This window comes from Opisthocomus hoazin, chromosome 1 (assembly GCF_030867145.1).
Source record: "Opisthocomus hoazin isolate bOpiHoa1 chromosome 1, bOpiHoa1.hap1, whole genome shotgun sequence".
NCBI classification, from domain to species: Eukaryota; Metazoa; Chordata; class Aves; order Opisthocomiformes; family Opisthocomidae; genus Opisthocomus; species Opisthocomus hoazin.
In genome coordinates, this window is record NC_134414.1 from 150,878,060 (window position 1) to 150,905,351 (window position 27,292).

General features: G+C 41.9%; 1 protein-coding gene across 1 annotated transcript; it reads left to right on the top strand.

The window, feature by feature from the left end:
• Window positions 1-1,482: 1,482 nt before the first annotated feature.
• On the top strand, window positions 1,483-24,763 carry GALNT8 (polypeptide N-acetylgalactosaminyltransferase 8). Its single transcript, XM_009938484.2, has 11 exons — window positions 1,483-1,678; window positions 4,721-5,009; window positions 7,683-7,849; window positions 8,941-9,124; window positions 11,351-11,548; window positions 14,395-14,509; window positions 18,786-18,971; window positions 20,569-20,706; window positions 21,539-21,634; window positions 22,205-22,372; window positions 24,159-24,763. The coding sequence occupies exons 1-11, from the start codon at window positions 1,483-1,485 to the stop codon at window positions 24,336-24,338; spliced, it is 1,917 nt and encodes a 638-aa protein (XP_009936786.2). The 3' UTR covers window positions 24,339-24,763.
• Window positions 24,764-27,292: the final 2,529 nt, after the last annotated feature.

The following is a 27,292-nucleotide window of genomic DNA, read 5'->3' on the forward strand; positions in this document are numbered from 1 at the left end:
AGATCGTATCTCTCTAGCAGCACAGTAGCTTCCAGCTCCTCCTGTTTGTTTCCCATGCTGCGTGCGTTCATGTAGAGGCACTTCATCTGGGCTGTTGGCCGTGTCACCTTCACAGAGTAACCCCCCTTGTTTCCCGTGGGGTGTTTCACAGAAGCTTCCTTGTTGGCTTCTACTCCCTCAGGGGCTCCCAGCTCATCTCTGCAAGACTTTGACTGTGCTGCAGTGTCCTCAGCACTCCTCTGAGCAAGAGGCTGAGCGCTTGTACTAGCACCCTGACCCTCCAGCCATTGTGTATCACCTCATAGTTTGTCACCGGCAAGCCTGATATGTTCCCCTTCGCCCTTCACATCTAGTTTAAAGCCCTGCCAATGAGCCCTGCAAGCTCCTGAGCAAAGATCCTCTTTCCCCTTTGAGAAATCCCATTTGATGCCAGCAAGGCTGGTGCTGTGTAGGCCATCCCGTTGTCAAAAAAGCCAAAGCTGTGTTGGTGACACCAGCCACGGAGCCATGTATTAATAGATTGGGTCTGCCTGTTCCTTGCGACGTCACTGCCCGCAACTGGAAGGAGGGAAGAATAAATAACCTGTGCCCTGGATTCCCTCACTAGCTGCCCCAAGGCCCTGACATCTTTTGATCACCCTTGACCTACATACCACAGCTCCGTCCCCACCCACGTGGAAGAGCAGTAACGGGCAATAGTCCAAGGGCTGCACTAGGCTGGGAAGTTTCCTAGCAATACCTCTCACCCAGGCTCCTGGGAGGCAGCAGACTTGGCTATGAGAAGGGTCTGCCAAGCGTATTGGACCCTCTGTTTCCTTCAGAAGAGTCTCCTGCAACTGTGACCCTTCTTTTCTTCCTTGTGGATGTGGTAGTAATACAGGGGGCAGGTCTTTCTGTTCTCCGCGACTCCTCTGGTGTAGATGGATCAACACCTGCATCATCCACTGACTGGTCCTCCACAGCCAGAGCCTCATACCTGTTGTGCAGAGGCACCTGGGGAGAAGTGGTGGGCAAGGAGAGGGTTCGCTTGCTGCCGTGATTGCAGACTTGTTTCCACTCTTGACTTCCCTTTAAGTCCCTGCCTACATCCTGGTGGGGGGAGGATACTGGATCCCTTTGATCACAGCCTTTTTCTGGTGGCTGCCCAACAGCCCTGCCCTTCCCACGGTACCAGCCCAGGTGCTCAGTCACTTCATGTGACTCATCGCGCAGGGCAGTGAGAGCTGAGTGCTTTCCCTGGCATTGATAACTTGTACAGATATATAGAAGCATGGTACTGAAAACATCCATAAACTGTACCTGAGCATCATCAGTTCTATGACTCTAATTAGACTCTACTAATTACTTCATCTGAGCAGTCTTCACTCTCTGTCAAGTAGAGGCGATGTGAAGCTGTGCATTAGGAGAGAAGACTCAGCGCCGACCCAGAACCACAGACAAACTCCAACCAGCAGCAGAACACTGAGTTTCTGTGGGTTTACAATGGCACCCTGGAAGAGGCCGCATAAAGTGGCACTGCTGATCGTGAATGTGGGGTTTGTCTGTTACCTGATGCACTTACTGCGAGATCAAAGAAAAGGAAGACTTGATTCCTTCGAAGTTAATCCTCGGTCTCTGAACCTAGAGAATCGCATCCTTCAGAGGCTGGACAATTTAGACTGGAACATCCATAACCTCTGTAAGTAAAGTGCCATGCTGCTTCACTTTTTGAGGATTAGGTATCTAGATCTCCTGAAGGATATAATAACAGATAGCAGTGTTTGTTTGGGTTCTTTTGGACGCTTTTGATTTTTTTTTTTCTTGCAGTCTTGAAAAAGATTTGACAGCTACTTTACTTACACACAAAACAATAAAGTCTTTCACAGTCATTATTTTCTTGCATATTAGACAGCTTCTGACCCTGAACTCTTTCAGAACTGTTAAGCAGTTTTAAGATGATTGAACCAGGATACTAATCTCAGGCAGCTGTTATTGTTGTCGTTATTTTGTTTGCCATAAAAAGCTTTTTTTGAGAGGAACTGGAAATGCCCCTTTCCTCAGTGTCTGTCTGCTGTGTGGGTGAGCAACAAGGGGAATTGTGACTGACTCAGTCTTTTTCCTTTGTGTACCTTGAGCATAGACACAGTGGAGTTGCTGTGGGGAAAAGTTGGTGAATTCTGCATCACCTTCTTGACTGGACAGTGCTCCCAAGCAGCATTAGCTGAAATCTGCTGGCAGGGCTGTTTCCCTTTCATCCCACGACAGTGAAAGGCCAACAGCATCCTGAGCAATATTAATTTAGAAAGGGCATCTTCTTTCTCACAGCAGGGTTTGTGAATTTTGACCTTATTTTCGGGTATCTGTTGCAGGTTGGACTGTTGGGAGTTGGGAACAGTAGAGCCATCTGAATAAGAGCTGAAGAATCCACCTCTTTCTTTCCTTTGGACCCCTTGATTTCTCACTTTTCTCATGTTGTTTGAATCTCATCACCTCATGGGAGTCGTAGGAGGGCTAAAGGAGCCAGAACCCTGTGTCCACATCTCCTCACATTAGAGCTAGATGTGTGGTAGGTAGAATGGAAGAAGAAACTTAGAACATCTTGATCATCCAAGCCTGAAACTAGCTGTTTGAAATGCCACTTGGGGCACCCTTGAACTTAATGAGGAATTTTCCCTGTACAGCTTGGTCACATTTTCAATCTCCTATCCCATAATGTCACTGTTATTGCTGACAGTGTCTTCACTGGCACCTATTCTCATGGACATCAATAGCTGGGCATAATTTTTGTTGATTATTTTAGAGCTATTTGAAAGAAAGCTGAAGTCTTCATGCTTTGTCACGGAATCACACAATAGTTGAGGTTAGAAGGCACCTCTGGAGATGTTCTGTTCTAATTCCTGTGCTCAAAGCATGATCAACTAGAACAGGTTACCCAGGACATTGTTCATTTGGGGTTTGAATACCTCCGAGGATGGAGACCCAACAACCTATCTGGTCTACCTGTTCCAGTTTTTGGTCACTCCAGCAGTTAAAAAAAAAATTCTTATGCTTAAATGGAATTCCATCTATTTCAGTTCATGCCTACTGCCTCGTTTCCTTTCAGTGGACACCAGGAGAAGGCACTTCTGCCATCTTAGTTAGTCCCTCTCATAAGATATTTTTAGGCATCAATGAGTCCTCCCCTGCCCCCAAGCCTTCTCAAGCTCTCTCAGCCTCTCCTTGTATAACAGATGCTTCAGTCTCATAATCATCTTAGTGGCTTTTTGAAGGATTTGCCCCAGTATGTCCACGTCTCTTTTGTACCGAGAAGCCCAGAAATGGACACAGAATGCTATGTGTGGCCTCACCAGTGCTGAATAGAAGGGAAGGATCACCTCCCTCGACCTGCTCTTCCTGATGCAGCCCACGGTACTGTTGGCTTTCTTTGCCATAAGGATGCACTGTTGGCTTGTGTTCAACTTCGTGTCCATCAGGACCTCCGCATCCTTTTCTGTAAAGCTGCTTTCCAGCTGGTGCTGGTCCATGGAGTGGTTCCTCCCTACGTGCAGGACTTTGCCCCATCTATGTTGAACTTCATGAGGTTCCTGTTGGCCCATTTCTGCAGCCTCTTCGGGTTCCCCTGAATGGCAGCAGGACTCTCTGGCGTATCAGCCACTCCTCACAGTTTGGTGTCGTACACAGACTCGATGAGGGTGCACTCTGCCCCATTTACAAGGTCGTTAATGACCATATTCAAACAGTATTGCAGCCCTGGGGTACACCAGTAGTCACTGGCCTCCGTCTGGACTTTGTGCTGCTTATCACAACCTGCTGATCCTGGCAGTTCAATCCCCCTTGCTATCCACTTACCTAGTGCATATTTCCTCAGCTTGTGCATGAGAGGCAGGATCAGACTTGAGTTTAAACAACATCCAGTCCTCTCTCCTCATTCACTAAGACAGTAATTTAATTGTAGAAAGCTTTAAGTCACACAGGTTTTCTGTGTGTTTTTTATATGGCACAGTCCAATGTTGTAAACTTAACAAGACCTTGAGAGATTAGGATCCGCTCTGCTCAAAGGTTTCTGATAGAGCGGAAGTCAGACTGACAGTAAACTTTTCAAAGAAACGCTGCCAAGGGTTCGTTTATTGTATTTACCTTCAGGAACAGTATGTCCTACATGACCTCACACAGGCTATTTGTGCATCTTCTTTAGGCCACAATATTGTGAACCTAACAAAACCTTGAGAGATTAGGGTTCACCCTTTTCAAATCTTTCTAAGCAGAAGTCAAAAGATTCCAGTAAGCTTACTAAAGGAGATGGCAAGGGGCTCATTTACTGTATTTACCTTCAAGATCAATATGGTATCAACAACCTGACTTAGATGGGAATGCTGTCATGGATCTTTAATACATGAAAGTAACTCAAGCATAACATCGTGGAAATGATTTGGGCCTGATTTAACAGTTTGTTTGTTGCCTCTACTCCCAGATTTCTCCACTGATGCCAGCACAGTGTCCCTTGCTCTGCACTTGTGCAATTGAGAGCAGAATCTGATGTGGGGCGTTGTGAAACGTGATGCTTAAAAAACGTTCTCATGTAGGAGGAAGGAGCTGATGCTACTCTCATGTGAATACCAGTTTAGCTGTGACTTCATAGATCTCTCGACCTACAGTGTTATAAGGAGAATTTGGCTCAGTTGTGATGATGGAGAAAGTTCTTAATTGCTGTTATAATCACTCCTTTTTTATTTTCAATCAGCAAAATCAGTGGAAGCATTCCGTGAAAATATAAAACAAATAGAACATGATCTGAAGCTGCAAGATAGTTCCAAGACCGAAGTACACAAAGCTGGTAATGCAAAGGAGGAAAAGAACACTGCACACCGTTTGCTGTACCCGGACTCGGTTTTGTTCAAACGGTGGGGTGCAGATTTAAAGGAAGATGAACAAACTGTTGCACAGAATCTGTTCTCAAGTTATGGGTATAATGTTTATCTCAGTGATCGTCTACCTCTAGACCGACCTATCAGAGACACCAGATCTCCCAGGTACAGTACAAGCCCTCTCTGCATTCACAAGCAGACATGAAATTAGAGGGAAAGGGATCTGCATTGCTTTGGACTAAGTTAAAATGATCTACTAACAGATCTCAATTTGTGCTCTGTTTGTTTAGGTTTTTTTTCTTCTAAATCTTGCCCAGACTTGTAATACTCCAAAGACTGTGAAGTCAGTGTAGAGAGGACACTTAGGAAAAAAAAAGATAATGTTAACATTCTAATTGATATAGGACTTTTTACTGTCAGTAAAAAGGGGAAAAACAAACCAAAGTATTCAGAAGAGGTGAGACCTTCTGGTCTGTTTACATTCTGTTTAAGCCCCAAAGGCAGGACATCTGAAGCATGTTTTCTCTTGTTTCTTATGTTGTCTTACGTAAGCCTCTCATATGCTGAGATATCCAAAGAGATGTTTTCTGCCTCCCCCTCTGCCACTCTGCCCCCTTGGAAAGCCCCAAAAATGTAATCAATGAAGAAGTAAAACCCTACATTGTAAAATTCTGTCCTTTTTAACAAAATGCTTGCTTTCCTTAGCTAAGGTGCAGACCATAAGTGGAGAATACCTATACTGCTTATTAAAAGATCATTAGAAATCAAACAGGAGAGGTGGCTGGAGCTAATTATTGGCCAGTGAGTCCCATGAAGGGTGAGGGATGATTCAGCACTTCAGCTGAATCGCTGGCACTCTTACCTTCAGTGTTGTAGACATAGTTGTAATGGACCGGTGACCTTTTGAGTTTCCTTATAGCCGTATTTTCTTTCTCTGTTGTCAAAGAGCCTGAGGATTAATTACATGGAAAATATAGTGGGGTAAACATCTAAAGGATTGAGATGTACGTAAGCAGTCCACTTCATAAGAGGAAGCGTAAGGGATTTTTCTAGGAATTAGTTGGTTCTTGAAGCCAATAGGTAATATTTTTTAAGCAGAGCAGTGGTACTATGGCAGCTGGCCTAAGTAACTATTAAAAACCTCATTAGGAACAAGTATCTGTAAGAAAAACAAACATAGTTTTTACTGTATAGTATGGTAAGATACACCATTTATTGCAAAAGATAGTAGTAAGCTTTACAGGAATTAACTGGTGTAAACATGGAAGAATGTCACAGATATAGTGCAAGCCTACACTTTTCTACCTACGGTCGATGTACTAAATCTGATGGAGCATTTCAGAAAAGGATGGAGGAGCAGAGTGGATTGCAAACTCGTCAAGAGTTAACAATGTTGCACTTGGGAAAAGGGGATTTTTCTTACTGGCAGCCCTCTGGAAGATCTAAAGAGCAGGCTATGCAACTGGGTCCTCATTGTAGTGGTTCGATGGAGCTGGATCCATCTAGGGCAGACCATAATACATTGCCCTTGACTGTGGGTGTCCTCTGGGTCGTGAATCAAGCCTTAACTCTGGCACATAATGACAGTTTGTGTGTGTTTCTCGGTTCGTAACATCTGAAGAAATGTGAGGGCTGTGTAGTAGCTTCCAGGGTGAATTTTGGGGGGGCTTTCTGTGGAGCCTGTTTTGGGGTGCTCAGGCAGAGGGTGTGGAGTTGTGCAAGGGCACAAAGTGGTGAACCAGCCACAGATTCTCCTGAGGCAGCCCTGAGCTGAACGATCGCCACTCTGCTGAGGGATCACTTCGGGGAGAACCGTCTGGAGCAGAGGTATCCAGAGCAAGTGCATGATTAGTCTCTGTGTTTCCAAAGAATGGCTGCAGTGCGTGGTGCTCTTCTTCACTATGAAGATGTATTTGCAGAGACCACCTTTTGCAGTTCATGTAATCATAGAATGCTGTGGGTTGGAAGGGACCATTAGAGGTCACCTAGCCCAACCCCCCTGCAGTAAGCAGGGATATCTTCAACTAGACCAGGTTGCTTAAAGCCCCGTCCAACCTGGCCTGGAATGTTTCCAGGAATGGGGCCTCCACTGCCTCTCTGGGCAACCTGTTCCAGTGTTTCACCACCCTCGTTATAAAAAAATTTCTTCCTTATATCTAGTCTAAATCTACCCTCCCTTAGTTTAAAGCCTGACTGTAAGCAGGAAGTCCAGATGTATTCAAGCTAGCACACAAGTTTCTTTCAGTTCTGGAAACAATTCATTCTGGGGTAGCATGGAGTTCCACAAGGCCTGGTTTACTCTGTAAGAATTTTTGAAACTCTTTCAAGAATTTCTAAAGAGATCCCTTATCCAAGGAATCCTTCTCCCATGTCAGTTAAGTATAGGTAGAGCTACCTTCTTCTTCTTCTTTGCACATACAAAGAGATTATGGTCTAATTGGCTTTTGTCTGCTGTCAAGTCTGGCTATTGTTAACTCCTTCTGTGAACGCAAAAAGCCAAATTGCACTCAAACGTCCACTGCCTTGTAAGCTCATTATCCCTGCCTGAGTCAACTGCATTCTTTAGTTTTAATATTTTATAGGCATTTTGGATTGATAAAGAGTAGTTGCTCTTTCTTACTATATTAACAGAAATTTTAACTTTACCCAGTTGTTTTATATACATGCATAATGCAACTCGAATGATTAAACTTGAATTTAGGAATTCCCTTTTTTCACTCTTATGCTGATTTTCACTCTGTGTTTTAAGCCCAACATCCTAATTCTGCCTTCTTGCAGCTGCCTTGCTCTCTGACTTTCTTTAGAAACTGTGCTAAAGTTGTCCTTCTTCTATTACAGCTGTAAAATGAAAACATATCCGAAAGACCTTCCAACACTCAGTGTTGTACTTATATTTATGAATGAAGCACTGTCAATCATCTTACGTGCAATTACTAGTATAATTAACCGAACACCTTCTCATTTATTGAAAGAAATCATCCTGGTAGATGATTACAGTTCAAATGGTAAGTGACCCAGGGAAGGCAAGAGTCTTGCTAATTTATGCCACTATTGTGTTAAATGATTGTTGGTGGCATTTTGGGTGCACACAGAGTAGACCACTCAAAATTAAGAAGTAAACTGAATATAGGAAAAAAACCCAAACACCTTAACAGCCTGAAGTAAGACAGCTAAAAAGGAAGAGGGTAATGCTCTGCAAGTATTTGAAAAGATTAAAAATTGAAGTGGGAGAGTATTTGTCATCACTGGCTCATCAGGCACAGCAACAAAGTAAGAGTGTGCTAAGAAAACTATCTCTGTAGGTATCTGAAATAACTCCTTGAAGAGTAGTGTCTTGGGTTGTGGAGAATGCTCCTAGGGGAAGCAGTGGGTGCATTGTTGCTCTTAAAATTGAGTTGAACAAAGCATTGTAAAACTGTCTATAAGAAATAGTCATTCCTCTGATCTTAAGGATGCTCTTTTTTTTTTTTCCCCTGCCTGATGACATACGTTTGATTTGTCATTTTTCTAAGGCTTTGTAGCTGCTAGATGAGCATGTCAGTTTGGGTGGAGCAAGAGTTTAAGTGGATTTCCAAAATGATGCTGAGATGTCCCAACTTTCTGTTCCTTTTCTCTGGTGCTGTTTTTTCTTTGGTGAGGAAGTTGGCATGGCTACAGCTCTTACAGGAGCATTTTACGTTTTCAGGACTTGTTTATTTTCTCTTTTCCTTTCCGCATGGTAGAAGACACACACAGAAATTACTGCACTAAGAGAGCTAGTTGGTTGTTGTTATGGCACATGTCTGAAGTTTCTACATACTGGTGTATTTGTGTCCAGTTTAGAAACCATACAATAGCACTATATGTAAATGAAATTTAGGTACTTAAATGAACTCCTGGAATGGAAGCTGGTTTTAAAAGAAGCCTCTGGAATTCATGAGTACTTGAATAATTCTACCTGTTCTATTATGAAGAACAGATTAGTTTTATGTGTGGAACTGGGAGAAGCTAGAAAACAATTACCTACATAATCTTTTCTGTTTCTTAATATTGATTAACTCTTTTTTAATTATTATTATTATTATTTTAATCATTAAAATGTGGGGGCTGGTTTTAGATGATCTGAAAGGACCTTTGGAAACACACATTAAAAATTACAATGCAAAGCATCCTGGACTGCTGAAAATCATCAGACATCAGAAAAGACAAGGCCTAACACAAGCCCGGATTTCTGGATGGGAGGCATCAACTGCAGATGTTGTTGTGATTTTGGATGCCCATATTGAAGTGAATATGCAATGGTAAGACTGTGAAGACTAGGGGGGTTCTGAAGTGGGGAGAGGGAGATGGGTAAGGAGCATAACTGCGTAGCTGGGACAGGCATCCCATATATGGTTTTTCTTTCTGGCCTGCCACAGAATCATAGAATCATGAAGATTGGAGAAGACCTCTAAGATCATCAAGTCCAACTGTCAACCCAGCACCACCATGCCTACTAAATCATGTCCCAAAGTGCCATATCTATACGCTTTTTGAGCACCTGCAGGGATGGTGACTCCACCACTTCCCTGGACAGCCTATTGCAATGTCTGACCGCTCTTTCAGTAAAGAATTTTTTCCTAATATCCAATCTAAACCTCCCCTGATGCAGCTTGAGGCCATTTCCTCTTGTCCTGTTGCTGTTAATTAACAGCCACCAAGTAATTTATTTCTGAGAGGAAGAGGGATAGAATTGTTTGAAATAAATAGCAAAGCAGACAGGTAACAGAGTGAATTGTTTAGTGAAGAGGAGGAGAGAAATGCCTACCTTCTCTGTATATTTATTGCATTTCTAGGAAAAAAAGACTTCATGCAGTGAAATAATACAAGAATGATGCAGGTTATTTAGTTCCACTGCCAGCAACTTTGGCCCTTTGTAAGTATATTAGATAGCCAAAATACCCAATGTTTTAAAATTGGTTTGATTCTTATTCCGTCTTTGGCTAACGTTTATTTGCTGTTGCCTGTTAGTTTAATAGTGCATCATAGTTCTATAGGACTCTTTTTGCAAAGAGAGACAGAACAAGTGGCTGATGATGGATATTTACATTCTGCTAGGTAGTGATGTCTGTGGTACCGTTTTGTGTGAAATGTCACAATATTCTCCCCCCTCTGGGCTGTTGAATTCACTGGCTGACTATTGTCCATGTTGTCTCACTTTCTGGGAGCAAGGTTCTTCTCCCAGCCCTTCTCAGGCCCAAGTGGCTCTGTGTTGTCCATATCCTTCTTTATCCCTTGATAACACACTAACTGACACTCCCTAGCTGTTATAGTCTTAAAGGTAACGCTGAAGTCCTTTAGTCATGGCTTTCCTGACTCATTGAGATAGGTTGGGCTGTGAAGAGTATGTAGGGAGAGATAAGGTCAGTTCTTTTAGGCCTAATAACAATTGGGGTCCAGCAAAAAGATTCCCTCTATCAGAATCCAGTACTATCTGACCAGGTTCTTTTAGATATTCCACATGAGGGGGTTTTAATATTTTAGTACTAAATTTACTTATCTGAAGATATATGGGATTTTGGTTTAGAAAAGTGATACAGCAATATACTGAAATCATGACACAAGCTCAAGATAGGAATTGCAGTATATACTTGAATCACAATACAAATGGGGTTCACATTACTGCTCTTTATATGATTGCCGTCAAGATGGTGGGCATCCCTAGTTGCTGGGAAGGAATACGTGGGCTGAAGCCAATAGGAGTGCGTTGCTCTCTTCAAAGTTCATTTTTCTGGGTGTTCAATTTCTATACTCTGTGTTGGGCTGAGCCACATATGCACTTCCCCCATGTTGGTCTGGCTGCGTAAGGAAGATAATACTTTTTGTTGATTATTTTAGGAAGGCCAGGTACACAAGTGCTTGACCCAATCAACTGATACTGCTGTTTATCTGTGACAAAGGCCACTCTCTGGTCCCTTTGGCGTTGGGAGAAGTTCAGCTTCCTTTACAATATCTGTGGTCACTCCCTAAATTCTTCTCTGAGCTTTATGAGCACATCTTCCTTGCCTGTCTTCTTTGAGCCTTCTTCTGTCGTAGGGGTCCGTTGATTAGTCACACCCTTTCCCTCATACAACAGCCGTGCCATCAAGGCGCAGGGGAAAGGTGGTGAATGATCAGCCTCAGGGCTTACAGCACCCCGCAGGGGCTCCTTCTTTTCCCTTGTTGTCTCTTCATGCAGACAGTGAAGGCTCTCTGGGGCCTGTAGGAAGCAGATCTGGGCAGCAATAAACCCAGTAAGTTAAGCGTGGAACTTACGGTTCATTTGACTAGTGACAGTCAAAATGTAGAAGCAGCCTAACAGAAGGGAGAATTGAGCCATGGCATTAGCAATTTGGGTTACTAGCACTCCAAGACTGGCATATAACTTTTTGTAGCGGCCAAAGTCAATGACTTAAATGAAGTAAACCCAGTTTTAGAAACAGGTGGTAAAGTTTAGTTCGGTTCATCAGATTTCCACTTTTTCAAACTCTGTTTTTTAATTTTGGTAGGGCTGAACCTATTTTGGATCGACTAAAAGAGGATCGCACTGTTATAATATCACCAGTATTTGACAATATTCGTTTTGATGACTTTGAGCTTCTTCAGTATTCAGTGGCTGCAGATGGATTTGACTGGGCACTCTGGTGCCTTTACGAACATTTACCACCTGAATGGTACGATCTGAAAGATGAAACAGCTCCAGTCCGGTAAGTATGAACGGCATTTGAGAGTGTGCTACATGATATCCAATGTAGAGCTAGCAGAGGGAAGAAGATGTTTTGTAGGTGGTGGGATAAGTCCCTAAGAAGTACGTTGTATCTAGATAGCTGGTTTGGAAGTGTGAGGTCTTTAGCAGCCCTGCAAATCTCAGTACACCAGTTGCAGAGCTGTATTACAGAATCTGCCCTGCGCTGATCCTGCTGTCAGATTTTCAGGCAATCCCGGAGCCATTGATTTTTCTGCCTTGTGTCCCTTAGCTAGCAGTGTGGTAGCAATATTTCTGCACTGAACAAGATGGACTGTGGCCCTTCTCTATGCTTGCCCAACAATATGGAGTGAATCGCACAACTTTGCTGGACAATTTAATGTCTGAGCTGTAAGGACTCACATGGATTGAAGTTGTGCAGTTCTTTCTTTGGATGTGTTGGAGTGACATGTGATTACACTGATCTTGGGCAGCCTTTTTCAACCCTTACCACTTATGTGTCACACAAAGGCAAGATAAAGACATGAACACCATACACACAGCTGTTGTACTTAAAGTGACCCCTTACTGCTTGGTTTAGGATCCAACACATTTGCTTTTGTTCCTGCTACCTTGCTTATCTGCTCAGATTAGTTTATGTATTCAACACAGGATGATTGCCGGTACTATGATACCATCTGAATATATAAACCCATTTGTTTCCGTGTTCTACAAGGAAGTCAGATATTGTTAACTTTCCATTAGATGTTAACAGCCACCTATCAAACAATATTTAAAAAATAACATGAAATAAGATATAGTCATCCAGTTTGTCTAGTCCTCTTATTTTATTTGGTTTATGTGGTAAGGTTTTGATAGTGGGGGAGGCTGCATGGGTGGCTTCTGTGAGAAGAGGTGAGGGCCTTGCCCCCATGTTGAACACAGCCTGTTCTAGCTGCTCCGAAATGGACACAGTGCTGACCAAAGCTGATCCAGTCAGCAACACTGGTGGTGCCTCTGCAATAAAATATTTAAAATAGGGTAAAAAATGCTGTGCAGCAGCTGTGAATGAGAGGAGTGAGGAAGAAATATTAGAGAAACAGCCCTGCAGATGCTGAGGTCAGTTAAGAAGGAGGTGGAGGAGATGCTCCAGGTGCTGAATGAGGAGGTGCTCCCTGCAGCCCATGGAGAAGACCATGGCGGAGCAGGTTGCCCCCCTGCAGCCCGTGGAGGCCCATGCCGGAGCAGATTTCCACATGGCAGCTGGTGGAGGACCCCACCGTGGAGCAGGTGAATACGCCCTGAAGGAAGATGCAACCTGTGGAGAGGCCACGCTGTAGCAGGCTCCTGGCAGGAGCTGCAGCCTGTGGAGAAATGCTCAGGAAGGAGCAGGTTTTCTGGCAAGAACTGCAACCTGTGTGGGTCCCATGCTGGAGCAGTCTTCTCCTGAGTAACCGTACCCTGTGGGAAAGGACCCATTCTAGAGCAGTTCTTGAAGAACTGCAGCCCATGGAAAGGACCCTTGCATGGAGGAAAGGACCATACATGAAGGACTGTATCGCATGGGAGGACCCCACGTTGGGGCAGGGTAAAAGTGTGAGGAGGAAAGAGTGGTAGAAATGAAGTGTTGTGAACTGACTAGAACTCCCATTTTCAATCCCCATGCCCTGCTCAGGTCAGGGGGAAGGAGGCAGAAAAGTCAGGAATGAAGTTGAACCTAGAAAGAAGGGGGGATGGAGGGAAGGTGGTTTAGCTTTGGTTTTGTATCTCTCACTATCCTTTGTTTTTAATTGACAACAAATTAAATTAGTATTCCCCAAGTTGAGTCTATTTTGCTGGTGATGGTAATTGGTGAACCACTTCCCTATCCTTATCTCAACCCATGGTCTTTTTCATCTTGTTATCTTCCCCTGTCTTACTGAGCAGGGGGAATGAGATTGCAGCTTCATGGGCACCTGGTGGCAACCAGCCAAGGTTAACCCACCATTCTTATTTATAAGGAGGGCTTTAAAATTTACTATGTATATCCTGAGGAGCAAAGGGACTGTGAAAACGTTTAAAAATAATATACAGTGTTTGTCAAATGAGATGGCAGATTTCTGCATCTGTATGCTACTACAGCTGGTACCCAAGTGTTGGAGATAAGGCTGCACAGATACCCAGATGAACTATGCGTGAAACTGGCACCTGTATACATTTAAAAATACTGTATAGTAAGAATTATTCGTTCGGGCAGGAGAATGGAATGAAAGTAAGCCAAATGCAGGTTAAACAGTGTTTCATGGGGGGGGGTGTCCACAATTCTTAGACCAGAGAAAATAGAGGCGGGTTTGGTCACAGAGAATGGGGATATCAAAAGAGCACCAAAGCCCCTTTCAGTCCCATTTTCTCTAGGAAGGATTCATCTACAGTGGAATTGGTCCTGCCAGACAAGCATCTTATCTTGTCTTTCAAAACCTCACTTGACAGTGATTCCACAGTCCCCCTTGGCAGTGGGATTTAGTGTTTAAGTTTATTTTGTGTTAGGTAAAATTTCATAGTGTCCAACCTAATTCTTCCTTGCTACAGTTTAATCTGCTTTCTTTCCTCTTGTTTTAAAAATGTGAAAATTGTTGTTACATCTCCTCTCAGAATAGATCTAATTCTTTAAAAAATGCTAGATCGTGCATATTAGACCATTGATCAAGGTTTTTTGCTGTCTTCTGGATTCTTTAATGTTGATCCACACGTTGTTCTGAATTCAATCTGTTCCTCTCTCTGTTGGCTACAACTGGAATCCTTCTGGAAGTTCAAGATGTGATTGATGGCCAATTGACTTTATTTCCAACATTGCCACTTCTTTGTAATTTTACTTGTTTGGTTCTCCAGGAGCCCATCTATAATGGGTATTCTTGCTGCAGATAGGAAATTTCTGGGCGAGATTGGTGTACTGGATAGTGGAATGCACATATATGGAGGAGAAAATGTGGAACTTGGCCTGAGGGTAAGTCTATATTTTCATCTTTTTCTGAAAGACACTGAAAATCAGTGTGTGATTTTCTTGAAAGCACTTGGGCCGCTGGTTATTGTCCAAAGCGTGGGTTAATATTTCAGAACAATTCTGTTTTATTTTGGGTACCAAAGGGAAGTGATAGATTTCCAGAAGTGTTTAAGGCTCATCAGCAGACTTTTGTTGATACTTCTTAAGGATTTTGACTCCTGACAGAAAAACCTAGTTTAGTGAGGAGATACTGAATCTCACAAGATGTGGTTCTCTGCAGATATTTAAGGTATGTGTCTCTTGGCTCAGCAGAAGAATAAGATAAGATCAAGTTAAATGAAGTTATGTATTAGGGGGAAAAACAACCCCCAAGAAACCCTGAACTAGAAAGAAGTGTGTCTGCCCTAGAAAGTGTCCTGGTTTTGGCTGGGATATAGAGTTAATTTCCCTCTCAGTAGCTGCTATGTTTAGGGTTTAGTACCAGTAGAATGTTGGTAATACTGGTGTTTTCAGTTGTTGCTATGAAATCAAGGACTTTTCTCCAGTTTCCCATATTCAGCTAATGAGTCGGTGTGCAGGAGCTGAGAGGGAGCACAGCCAGGCAGCCAGCCCAGGGTGGCCAACACAAATATTCCATACCATGGATACCAAGCTCAGTTTGTAAATAGGGGTTGACTTGTGGGCAGGGATCTCTGCTCTTCTTGTTTCTGGGAGTTCGAACCCTCTCTTGTCTAGGAGTTTAAACTTTTTGGGAATTGTGAGAAATTCATGATACTGGGGTTCCATGATTCCTGCTTGGGGTCTGGCTGTGACTCAGTTATCAGGTGGTGAGAAAAATTATGTTGTATATAGTGTATTTTGCAAATTCATTACTATCATTATAAGAATAGTTAGTAGTAGTAGTATTAGTAGCATTAGTATTTCCTTTGTTGGCTTATTAAACTGTCTTTATCTCAACCTACAAGTTTTACCTTTTGCCCATTTCTCCTCCCCATCCCGCTGAGGTCGAAGGGGAGGAGTGAGTGAGTGGCTGTGAGGTCCTAGCTGCCAGCTGCTGCATTAAACTACAACAGAAAATAATGTGTTCTTCAACTTTGGATGTCTTCAAATCAAGAATGGAGGCCTTTTTTTTTCCCCCAGAATAGTTTTATCTGGAGCTGCTTTAGTTATTAGGGAACATGCGAGAGCACTAAAAATCTATTGATGAGTATTTTCTAAAAGTAATGGTGGTTGGACATTTTCTAAAAGGCTTGAGAAGAAAAAAACCCCAAATATAGCGCTTATCTCTAAAAGAAGATAAAAGATGGTAGGACGGGAGAATGACAAACCTGTCAGAGACTTAAATGTCTAGGAAAAAAGGGTTTGATTATTCTCTTTCTCTGTACGTATGAAAAGTAGGGGGCTTTGAAACAGGTTAGTAATGCGTTTCAAAACAAACATGAGGAGGAGATACTTCATTCTTCCAGTAGCAGACCAGACCAACAGACCAGGAGCAGAGCTGCTTCCAGAGTATTGTGAGTCTTAAAAACTTGCAGTTATTTGTGGGGAGATTGAAAAGTTATGGAAAAAAAAACTTACTCAGAGTTAGTAAACTAAAATGAATCACAAGGATGTGCAGAAAGTCCCCTTGTCTGAAAATAACCAGGGCTGTGAGAGGTGACATATGTACTTTTCTTGTTGTTAACCTTCCTTCACCAGAAACAAGTTTGCAGTCACTGCGGGATACAGAATACTGGGCTAGATGGACCGTTGGACCAGTATGGGCACTTTCTCATGGTCTTACTGCTTTTTCTTTTTTGTGCTGGTATCTGTTGGTAAGCACATAAATGGTAATACAGACAATATACATTTGTCTGAACAAATCATGTCAAACAAGTCTAGGTTTTTTTTTTTTCTATAACAGGGTGGCATACTTTGTGCAAATAAAAAAATCAGCAGTAATTAGGAGAAACATGAGGATTAAACAGCTACAGAGGTGTAGGTTGGGGAACATCCAGGCAGAAGAAAGCTGGGAGTAACAGACTTTGTTATGAGTAAACACGGCCATGGAGCTGGATGGGAAATGATGACATCGATAATCCTTCTCTTCTACTGCTAAGTTCTCTTCTGGAGCTCTGTTTGAGTTCTGGGACCATACATCGGGAAATATGTGGAGCAATTGAATAATCTGAGGGGAAGGAAAGAGAACAAATAGAGTTCCTGCAATATGTGACATTATAGCAGACATAGGCCTAAATGAGGTTTCTTGATCTGTAGAAGAGATGAACAAGAGGGAATATAGCAGTGGTCTTCCAGTCATGCTAATCCTGTGTTAAACAAAGTCTCTGCGTGTGAGGCACCACACTGACTTATGTGGATGTACTGACTTGGGTTGATACTACATTGGAAATGTAGACACATTTCTCCATTACTTATGGTGGACATGGCCAAAGACCGCATGCTTTAGATTCTGTTTGTGAGACTGAAATGCCACATGTCATCACCTCATGTCTTGTGAGGCAGGCTATGAATTAATATTTCAGTTTGGTTGCTTCAAAAAACACTTTATTGCCCTGCACCATTCTCAGTGGTGGCAATGTTTGGGGCGGACCTGCTGGAGAGCAGCTCTGTGGAGAGGGACCTGGGTGTCCTGGTGGACGACAGGTTGACCATGAGCCAGCAGAGTGCCCTGGCTGCCAAGAAAGCTAATGGGATCCTGGGGTGCATTAGGAGGAGTGTGGCCAGCATGTCGAGGGAGGTTCTCCTTCCCCTCTACACTGCCCTAGTGAGGCCCCATCTGGAGTACTGTGTCCAGTTCTGGGTTCCCCACCTCAAGAAAGATGAGGAGCTACTGGAGAGAGTCCAGCGGAGGGCTACGAGGATGGTGAGGGGTCTGGAGCATCTCTCCTACGAGGAGAGGCTGAGGGAGCCGGGCTTGTTTAGCCTGAAGAAGAGAAGGCTGCGAGGGGACCTAATATATGCTTACAAATATCTGAAGGGTGGGTGTCAGGAGGATGGGGCCAGACTCTTTTCAGTGGTGCCCAGTGACAGGACAAGGGGCAATGGGCACAAACTGAAGCAGAGGAAGTTCCGTCTGAACATGAGGAAGAACTTCTTCCCTCTGAGGGTGACGGAGCCCTGGCATAGGCTGCCCAGGGAGGCTGTGGAGTCTCCTTCTCTGGAGATATTCAAGACCCGCCTGGACAAGGTGCTGTGCAGCCTGCTGTAGGTGACCCTGCTTTGGCAGGGCGGTTGGACTGGATGACCCATAGAGGTCTCTTTCAACCCCTACTATTCTGTGATTCTGTGATTCTGTGATTCTGTAATGCATGTCTTCTCTGTAGTCATTTACACAAATGCTGGAGGAGAATCAGTTCAGTTAAAACACAAAGCTACTCTGAAAATTGACTGTGAAAATAGTATTAAAGATCTCTGTTTATTTCCATCCTGAGGGTTTCTTGTGTCAAATATTCTTGGTTAGCATGCAAGCAGCCTCTAATATTTTTATTTAGCAGGCTGCTAGTCCTGGAAAATTTAATGTGAACATGTGAAGGAAGTCTTTAGCACATAATGGAGCATTGTGTGATGATCCCTAAACTAGGACAATAATTCTGCTTTGTCCAGTGCCACGTGGACTTGCCAGCTTCAGTTCAGTTCTGCACAGCTGCTCGCCTTTTGAGGAGCTTCCATATTTACACTAGTTCATGTATAGTCAGGTTGGGTGTGTTTGTTCTGGGCCTTTGGTGCTTTTGAAATGTTGATTGTGGCCTGCTTAGGTATCTCTTTGAATTTCATGTATACATTTTCCAGGAATCCACTAGATTTTTTTTTCGTCTTGAATTCTCCATGGTATGTAAGATTTTGCAGGAGCAGTTTTGCTCGTGGTGTGTCCTGGGCAATGTCACTGCTTCTGAAGGATTCAGGTCCATAACCACCACAGCATTTAGCAGTCTAGCTCCTAGTGAGATCAGTTGGAGGTAGGTACCAGTTTACCTTAGTGCATCTATGCCAATTGTTCCGAGTGCCTTGTTGCAGGAAACTGGTGAGCGGTTCTGTTAATGATGGTGACAAAGAAAAACAAGAAAGATTGTGTCTTTACTCTCCTGGACCTGTGACAGGGCTACACACAGTATTGATAAAATCTTTTCATTCACCCAAGCCAGAAAATAGAGCTTTGACTGTTAAAGTCACACCAGTTCATCTGGTGAAGGAGTAGAGGGAGCAGAAATGGGAGCACTTCAACAAAAAGTGCAAAGAGTTTGAACAAATAGGCAACTTTACCTCAAATTCTTTCTTCTAGGCCTGGCAGTGTGGAGGTAAAGTAGAAGTGCTGCCCTGTTCAAGAGTCGCTCATTTGGAAAGAGCTCACAAGCCTTACTTGCCGGACTTGAGCATCGCAGTGAAGCGCAATGCCTTGCGGGTAGCCGAAGTGTGGATGGATGACTACAAGTACATGGTCTACTTTGCGTGGAACGTTCCAATCGAGGTGGCAGTGTTTCTCTGTGTTTCAAACTGGAATCTAAAGTCTATAAGTGGTCAAATAAGAGCATGTGGTCACACAAAAAGAGCCATAGTGTGGTTATAAAAGTCACTGTGAAAAAAAGAAATTATTGATGTGTTAATAATTATTGATATGTATAGCATCCAAAAGCCGTGATCATAGACATGTTCCTCTTAGGCTCAGACCCAGAGCTGATGTCTAGCTTAAAAAATGTAAAATGAAATTATTGAACATGTATTTTAATTTTTTTAGGAAAAGCAGGGAGTATTTTACCTGGAATTTTCGTAATTTTGCATGAAAGAGCACGTCTCTAGTGGTCTGGATGCTCATGAATATCTTTTAAATAGGCAAAATTGAGCTTTAAATAGAGAATTCAATTACTCTTCATCATATACCCGATGACTTTTATGAAGTGAGCTCTTCTCTTTGCAGCCCAATGTGCTGGGTTTTTTTTTTTTTTTTAAGAAAATATGGAAAGTCTTGCAGCATTCTTGGAAGGTTAAAAAATGGTAATACCAGGAAACTGAGAACTTTCCTTTAATAATAATAGTCTAAGTCCTTTAAATTACAGGGTTTTTTCTCCTTTTGATTAACTTCAGTACTTCTGAATATGGTTTTAACTTTTCTTCTGCAAAAAATTGCTAAAGATACTGAAAATGTCAAGACCAGGTCTTCTGAGTATCGATAACTTCAGTTAACAAAAAAAACCTTTATGAATTTTCACAGCCTGCAATTCAGTGGATTTATAAATCTTTAACAAAGGAAGAATAGCCTCCCACCTCCTTGTGTTTTCTTTAATAGAGATTAAAGAAACAAATTAAAATATATAGTGATACAGCATAAAATAAAACTTCAGAATAATTCACTTTCCTTCCCCATTAATTTACTTTAATTATTTGGAATTTTTCATCTGAAAATGCTAGTCATCAAAAACTAAGCCATTGGTAGGAACACAAGCAGCAGTTTTAGCACTGAATGAAACTTAAGTAAAACTTGTTCATCTTTAATGACCCTTTTCTCTGGGATGTGCAAGTCTATTTGAAATTCCTAAACTAACTTATTCAGGTCACAGACTGCATTTTACAGAACTCCTTAAAGACAGGGTGCAAGCTCCTGTTGGACTGATTCCTGTCATACTTTCCTGCTGGAGCTGCTCCACTTTGCATAAGAAGTTACATTGTCTTGGAAACAATAGTTTGAATCTTGATTGCTCCCATATGAGAAGAGTGTGACAGTCAACAGACTATTGATCAAACTAAGGTCATTAACGAGCTCTGTCTTGTTTTTCACTTTGAGCTAGATTTTTTTTGTTAGTATGAAAACTACTCCCTAGCCATATCTAATTTTGATATTTTTTACATTTATGAAGTCGTAACATGTTAGTTTTTCAGTAATTGATTGGCACTCCTAGGCAAATGTGTTCTGAAATTCTGAAGTTTAAAAAATGTACAGGCTTTTTTTTAATGAATTTTTAAATATATATTTTATGTTATGAATAGGCAATATGGAGAAATAAGTCTGTATTTTCCCTAGTTTCTCAGACCACCTTAATGTTCTGAAATGAAATATGTTATTCTTGCAGAATCCTGGAATAGACTTTGGAGATGTTTCTTCTAGAAAAGAGCTGAGGAAAAAACTGAACTGTAAAAGCTTTGACTGGTACATAAAAAACATTTACCCTAATTTAGTATTTCTTCCCAACATTGTTGGCTATGGAACAGTAAGTACTGAATCTGTTTATTTGAGATATGGAATAGCTCATTAGCTCTACTGTTATGAAGAATTGTTGTGAGCACTGTTTTGCTGATTGGTATATTTTCCTAGAAACTTTAAGCAGACTTTTAGATGTCTTTCTAGACACCGAAGCTTTCTAAAGTCTTTTTCGTATTAGTTGTCAGTCTAGAATTTCTAAACTGTGATTATTGTGTATGTAGTGATGGGAGCACAAGAGTAGTTTGGGAAAGTGTTTAACAATCATTTTTTTACTGCATGCAAAACTCATCTGTTGACCAACAAGAATGAATCAATATCTTCTTGTAAGGGCCTGAATTTTTTGATGGAATAGTATGGATTTTTTTCTGCAGAGTTTACTGGGGTAATTTGGAAAGCATGCAGATGTGAATTATGATAGCATGTAATACATTGAAAGTCAGGCCACTATTTGCAAAAGAGACAACTAATCATAGACTGCTGTGGCTTCTTTATATAGATAGGCATTTTCTAGACCCAAGCTTGCATTCCTTCTGGAGTTAGGCAGTGGTGCTCACCTGTCTGGAGCTGCCTGGTGATTCTGACATGGTGCTACGTGGCACAATGTCGAGGAGTCTTTGAAGGACCTTAGATTTGCTTTTGATTTTTGCTGTGAAGAATCATTTCTACAAAGGTAATATGAGATTTACTTTCTAAACCCATATTGTATCTTCCATTTCAGGATTTGATGCAAAGCTCTGAATAAAGTAGCCTGGCTCTTAGGACAGTTTCTAAAATTAGCAATGAAGAGTTGAAAACAAGATTGCTCTTCATCACGGTAAATTTCCTGTTTTATTCTGCAGATGAAAAACACATTGAAAGAAGACATCTGTATTGATCAAGGCCCTGTCCCTGGAAACACGCCAATCATGTATTCCTGTCATGCATACTCACCACAGGTAATGCAAGCAGCTGATCACATCTTCACATGTGAGCTGTTGCTAACTGTTCCTTTCAAGCCTCCACACGGCCATGAAATAGGCACTTCAATACCTATCTCTGTGCTATCTAAAGGGGATTATTAACCTTTATTCCATTAAATTCTGCTCCCCAAAGCAACTGGCAGCAGAGCAGGTTCCTGTGGAGATCTAAGTGCGTTAAACTAAGGCTTTTGGTTTAGCCTTGTCAAAAAATTGTGAGACTTCACGCTGATATTGATTGATCTTGTTAATTAACAGATCGGTGGAATGAATGGGAGAGAGGTAGAGCTCTTCCTCACTCCTCACTGCCTGTTCTCTCAGTAGGACAGAAGCTAAATGTTACAAGCATCTTGCTTTTTTTTGTTGGAAAGCAGAAAGATGTTGTATGGGGTCAAATTTGTCCTGGTTAAATTGCTGAGAGATCAGTGAATGCTGGTGCTGTACAGCTGATGATTCTCAATATCAGTTTTGGAACTGTCTGCTGTTATATGCTGATGGGAGTTCCCTGGTATCTTAATTCACTGACAGTGGTGTCACCTTCTTATTCAGCACATCTTTTATCACAGCACTGGAGAAATGTATGTAGGAGGTTTACGTGCCCGACGAACTGCGGTTGATAGATGCCTAACAGACCCTGGGAATGGGGACCAGCCAGTTTTAGAGCAGTGTGACACAGCAGTGAATAAAGGCCTGAACTTGCACTGGGATTTTCAGCAGGTAGGTGGATTTCCGTATCCCCACATTTCAATAAGCTTTCCCATTATAATGAATCCTTAGACACTTTACTAGCAAATCGGTTTGCTTCTGAATAAAGTTGCCTCAATTTCAAGAGTGACAGGTGCCACTGCAAGAGCTATGGTGAAGGTGATCGAGTCTTCAAGGGATGAGTGACGTGAAAAATGAGGGGATGGTCACACAACTGAAGCTGAGTTACCAGAATTTAACCAATTCTCACTTGTTATCTGAACCATAGCCACTAATTTGTCCAACTCTGTGTCTGTCTGTCTGAGTGGAATCAGCTGGTTTAAGCCTTTTACTTAAAGGTTTAAGTCTTTTAATTTTTAGCTGAGCTGACTAAAAACAGTCACTTGCTCAGTTATCCCAGTTCAGCTAATGGGCAGGGAATGTGCAAGCCCAAGTGCCTCTGTTCATTTTGATGGTCTGACTACACATTGTGAACTCTCTCCACTGTCCACTGTCTGTCTTCCCAGCCTTCTCATGGGACCTGTTGGTCTTAGAGAAACAGCGGGCTGATGCCTCGTCTTGCTCACTGTCTGGTACTGTCTTCTGCAACAGCATCTGAGCATGGAAATCCTTGTTGGAGATCAGGCTAGGTTCATCCTTTCAGAGCTCAGGTTACAGCTGGAGATTAGAGCCTTGATGCCGTGTTCGTTTGTCTCCATTTGTGCGGGATTTATGCCAGCCGATGCTGACATGTGTAAGATCCCAAGTGATACTTTCATATTCTTTATTCAGTGTCTCTGAATACAGATTATGATAACGCTAGCTTGGTCAGCTAGTTGAAGAGTACTGCCATGCTGCTGGGACAGGATAAACAGGCAGCAGCGATAATGATGGAGGGAGAGATGGGAAAGGAAGACATGCAGCTTCTCCGCTCTCAAGCAGTTCAAACCTTATTAGCTTTATGCACTTCATTAATTAATTTTTCATGTAATGTATGGGCGTGTTTACTGCATCCCTCTTTCAGTGAAAAGCTAAGCAGGAGACAAATCTTGTGAGAGAGTGATAGAGAACAGAGGAGTTGAATTGTTGAAAGAAAAAAGGTTTCAGTGATGTGCACCAAAGAATATAGACCTACGTGGTCTCCAGAAATTCTGCCAACATGGGCTTTCCTTTGTCTTTAGCCTGGTCTGTAACCACAAAACTTAGAGAAAGGTGCAGGTATGTTTCTGGAAGGATGAGACCCACCTTAAAAGTAAACCTTTGGTTCCTTTTGTGCATCAAGCATTATCATGGTGAAACAAATGGCTGCCTGAAGAAGCCGGGTAAAATCCTGTTTGCTCTGGAGCCCAACCCCTTAGGAAAATCTTTATTTCCAGCACGATGAGTGACCCAGCGTGAATCACACCCTACCCCCTTCACAATAGTTGGTACTGAAATATTGACTTAGAGATAAAAGATGAATATTCTTTCCTGTTATTAGCTGTCTTCTTTCAAAACTGGATACAGTACTAAAATTTACTAAAAAGATTTTTTGAACTGCAAAAAAACCCAAACCCACAAAAAACAAACAACGTCCCAACTCCCCAAACTCCAAAAAGCAGACACAAAATAAATGTCTAAATATATTTTAATAAGTTTTGTAGAGTTCCATAAGCTGTCATGCATCATTAGCCTGAGGAAAACACAATGTTTTTCTTTAAGGTCTGTGACCTACTAGTGTTTGTCAGACACTTTTGTAGAGGCCAAGATAATTGCTTCCTGACTTGAGCACTAAATTTACAAGCCCTCAGCTTCTCTCATTTTTCCTCTTCTTTTGTAGGGATCAGCCGTAATCAACAGGAGCACTAAAAGATGCCTTGAAATCACAACAGGCGATCATTTTTCATACAGACTAGTAATGCAGACCTGCACAGGACAAAGGTGGAATATCCAACACACGGTTAAGGACTGGGGAAAGACAAAAGACCTGAAACAGAAGACACAGCACTCAAAGCGTTGACTAGAGGATGTTTTTCCTTGAAAATCCCTACATTCATAATGCAGCACTGAAAGCGATGATTTCAAGAGTTTGTTTACACAGGATTTCACAATGTAGTAGTTATTGCAGGAGCTATGAGCTACTCACGCAAAGGTGCAAGTTCATCTCTTTGCATTCTTGGGGCATCACCCCCCTGAGTTTCCTCAGTTAGGAGAGGGATTGTATTTGCTCTCTTTTGTTATCGCCAGAGAGAAGCAGTTATGTCTAAGAGTGCTTCAACCCACCTGATTTCCATATGTTGTCCTTGTAAGTGCTTATCTCTGCTCATTGATGAAAGACCTGTGTAAGGTAACTAACTTTCTAACTTTGACATTTCAGTTAGATATGAAACTGCAGAATTAACAAAAGTGGGTCCGACTTCTTCTTCTACACAGAATTTACCTCAGGCTGAATTGGACCTTTTTTCTTGTCTTGTGTCATATAGAAAATGCAAAACTTATTGTCAATATGTGCTCATGCTAGTGGGTGAAATGAAATATATCTTTGTTCTTCTGTCCCTGTAATTTGCCTGGACATGATTCAGTTTCTCAGTAAAGTTTATTAGATTCAGCAGTGTGCCACACTAAGGCTGTTTTATGATTACCTGTGTGAAGTTGGTTTGTGTCAGCCACCTCTCAGTACAAATAAAATTCAGTCAAGCCCTTGGAAACCAGGGGATTCTACCCAATAGTTTCCACCAACCAATATGAGGCCAATGCAGTAGTGTGTGTCTGTTAAAGAAACTAAGTAAAAATACAGCACAAGTTGCTAATCGGATGCAACTTCCAGGTAGACACAATAGGAGGTCTTTTAGAAATTGGGTTAGGGGAAACTGGCTGTCCTACTTCTTACAGTAACCCTTAGGACCTACACTTCTTTGTTAAAGGGAACTCTTTAAAATAAACTGATTGAAACTATAGAGAGTTTCAGCCCGAAGTAATTTTGTTATCAAATAGGTGCTGAGCATTTTATCTGAATAGAAAGTGTACTCAGGGTTTGTTTGAATATAATCCAATATGATTTGCTTTTTCCTTTCTAAGTTCTCTGCAAACTTCATGTGAACAGTCTCGCCTTGGATATTCAGGATTGGAAGTAGACAAGCTCTTCTTAAAGGACAGTCTTTGGTCCTTAGGGTCTGTATTTTTCTGTTCTGGAAACTGATTCTTAAAAAAGCCACATTTTAACCAGACTGGATTTAAATTTCTAAAATCAACTTTTATTCCCATGTCCTGGGTCATAGCTGAAAACACTGAAGAAAGCAGAATATGTGCTCTGGTTGTTTTCTGCATCTTCAACAGTACGTCTTACTAAAGTCAAAGAACTAGCATTTTAGCAAGCACAATGAAGACAGTGGGAATTTTGCCATAAAACTGAAATGGTAGTCTAGCCTATCAGTAATGATGATTTACATAATAATTTTTTTCCATCTTAATATGCCATGATATTATATATGAACATAATGGACATTTGAACAATTTTGTTTTGAACTGAGAGTTTGGAAAACTTCAAAACATTCCAGAATGTCTATATTTTCTGGTTCTTAATGTATGGCTTCTACTGATACACAGGGGCCAACACTGAAACAAAATGCTTCAAATATTTTAATTCATCACAAGTATGAGTTTTTTAATTTCCTGAAGGCCCTCCACAAATGTGACTTTTTGGCTAATTTTGTAATGAGGACAGAAAGTAGCCAGAACAGAAGAAATCAATTTTCAGGCTAGTGCTTCCTGGAGACGCTTGATGAGACAGAAATAACAACTCCATGGTTTTGGTGCTACTATGGTAATACATTGCTCTCACTAGTAATACATTTGAACTTGGAAATTCACTGCATGATGAAGCAACCGATGTGTGATTCCTCTGTGGGACTCTGCTGTCATGGTGTATGAAGGCAACTATAACTGCGGCACAGCATAACGAGAGGGATCAGCCTGAAAACCAGTCATTAGCTGAACTTTCAGAAATACAGAAAATCACCTCAGCTCCTGCAAAACGACACGAGTGTACTGCAGTACCATGTGCTGAAAACAGGTAGTAAAAATAACAGAACAGACAGGAGTTTTAATGGGCGTGCAGCTGTGTAGGATTGGGACAGCTTAACTGAGAGCAAAGCGAAACAAAATGACCAAAGTACATACTACTGTGCAGGTACGCCCTGGTGGCCTCTGCACCCCAGTAAAGCGTTTCCTCCTTGGTTTTATGCTCAAGCAAGCTCTGCTTTACTGCTTGTGCAACAGGAATCCACCTTGGGAGGAAGAATTAGAAGAGCAAAAGAGGTTTTTTTTCCTTTAGTGTCTGGTGGAATGGGGAGAAAAGCCAGTCTGGAGACGGGAACTATTTAAGGGACTACTAACTGTCAGTCTCTTTAAAGGGAAACTAAATCAGAGTACAGACAGAATCATTTAATCTGTCACTAGGGGATTTGTTTCTGACTGAACCATGTGGGGTGGAACTGTGGTAATCAATAATAAAATAACAAAAAATCCCACTGCTTTAATTTCCATTTTTTCGTTTGCCTGACTTTTCCCATCTAAATTTACTTCCTTATTTTCCCCCCTTATTGTGGAATTAGTCCTTCTGAAGCATTAAGCTTAAGTGTTATCAGTGTGGTATATCAGTCTGCTTGCATTGAGAGCAATCCAGTCAGGGGCAGTGGGCAACCTTTAACCAGCCTTTATCTGTATTATGTCAAAAGCAAGAGTAGATTAATAGGCACAGAAAGGTTTGGTGGAAAAATTGTAATTTTCAGGAAGTTAGATGATTTACTGCTGTTTTCACCTGTTTGCCACCATGCATGTCCCTGTCACAGCACAATTTTTCCACACCCACACAAGACACAAGTAGCTCCCTTTGTTCTCTGGTTTGATTTGATATTCCTGGGCTTTATTCACCCTATGTAAGCTGCTAGATATCAGTTTTCCCCCACACATCTT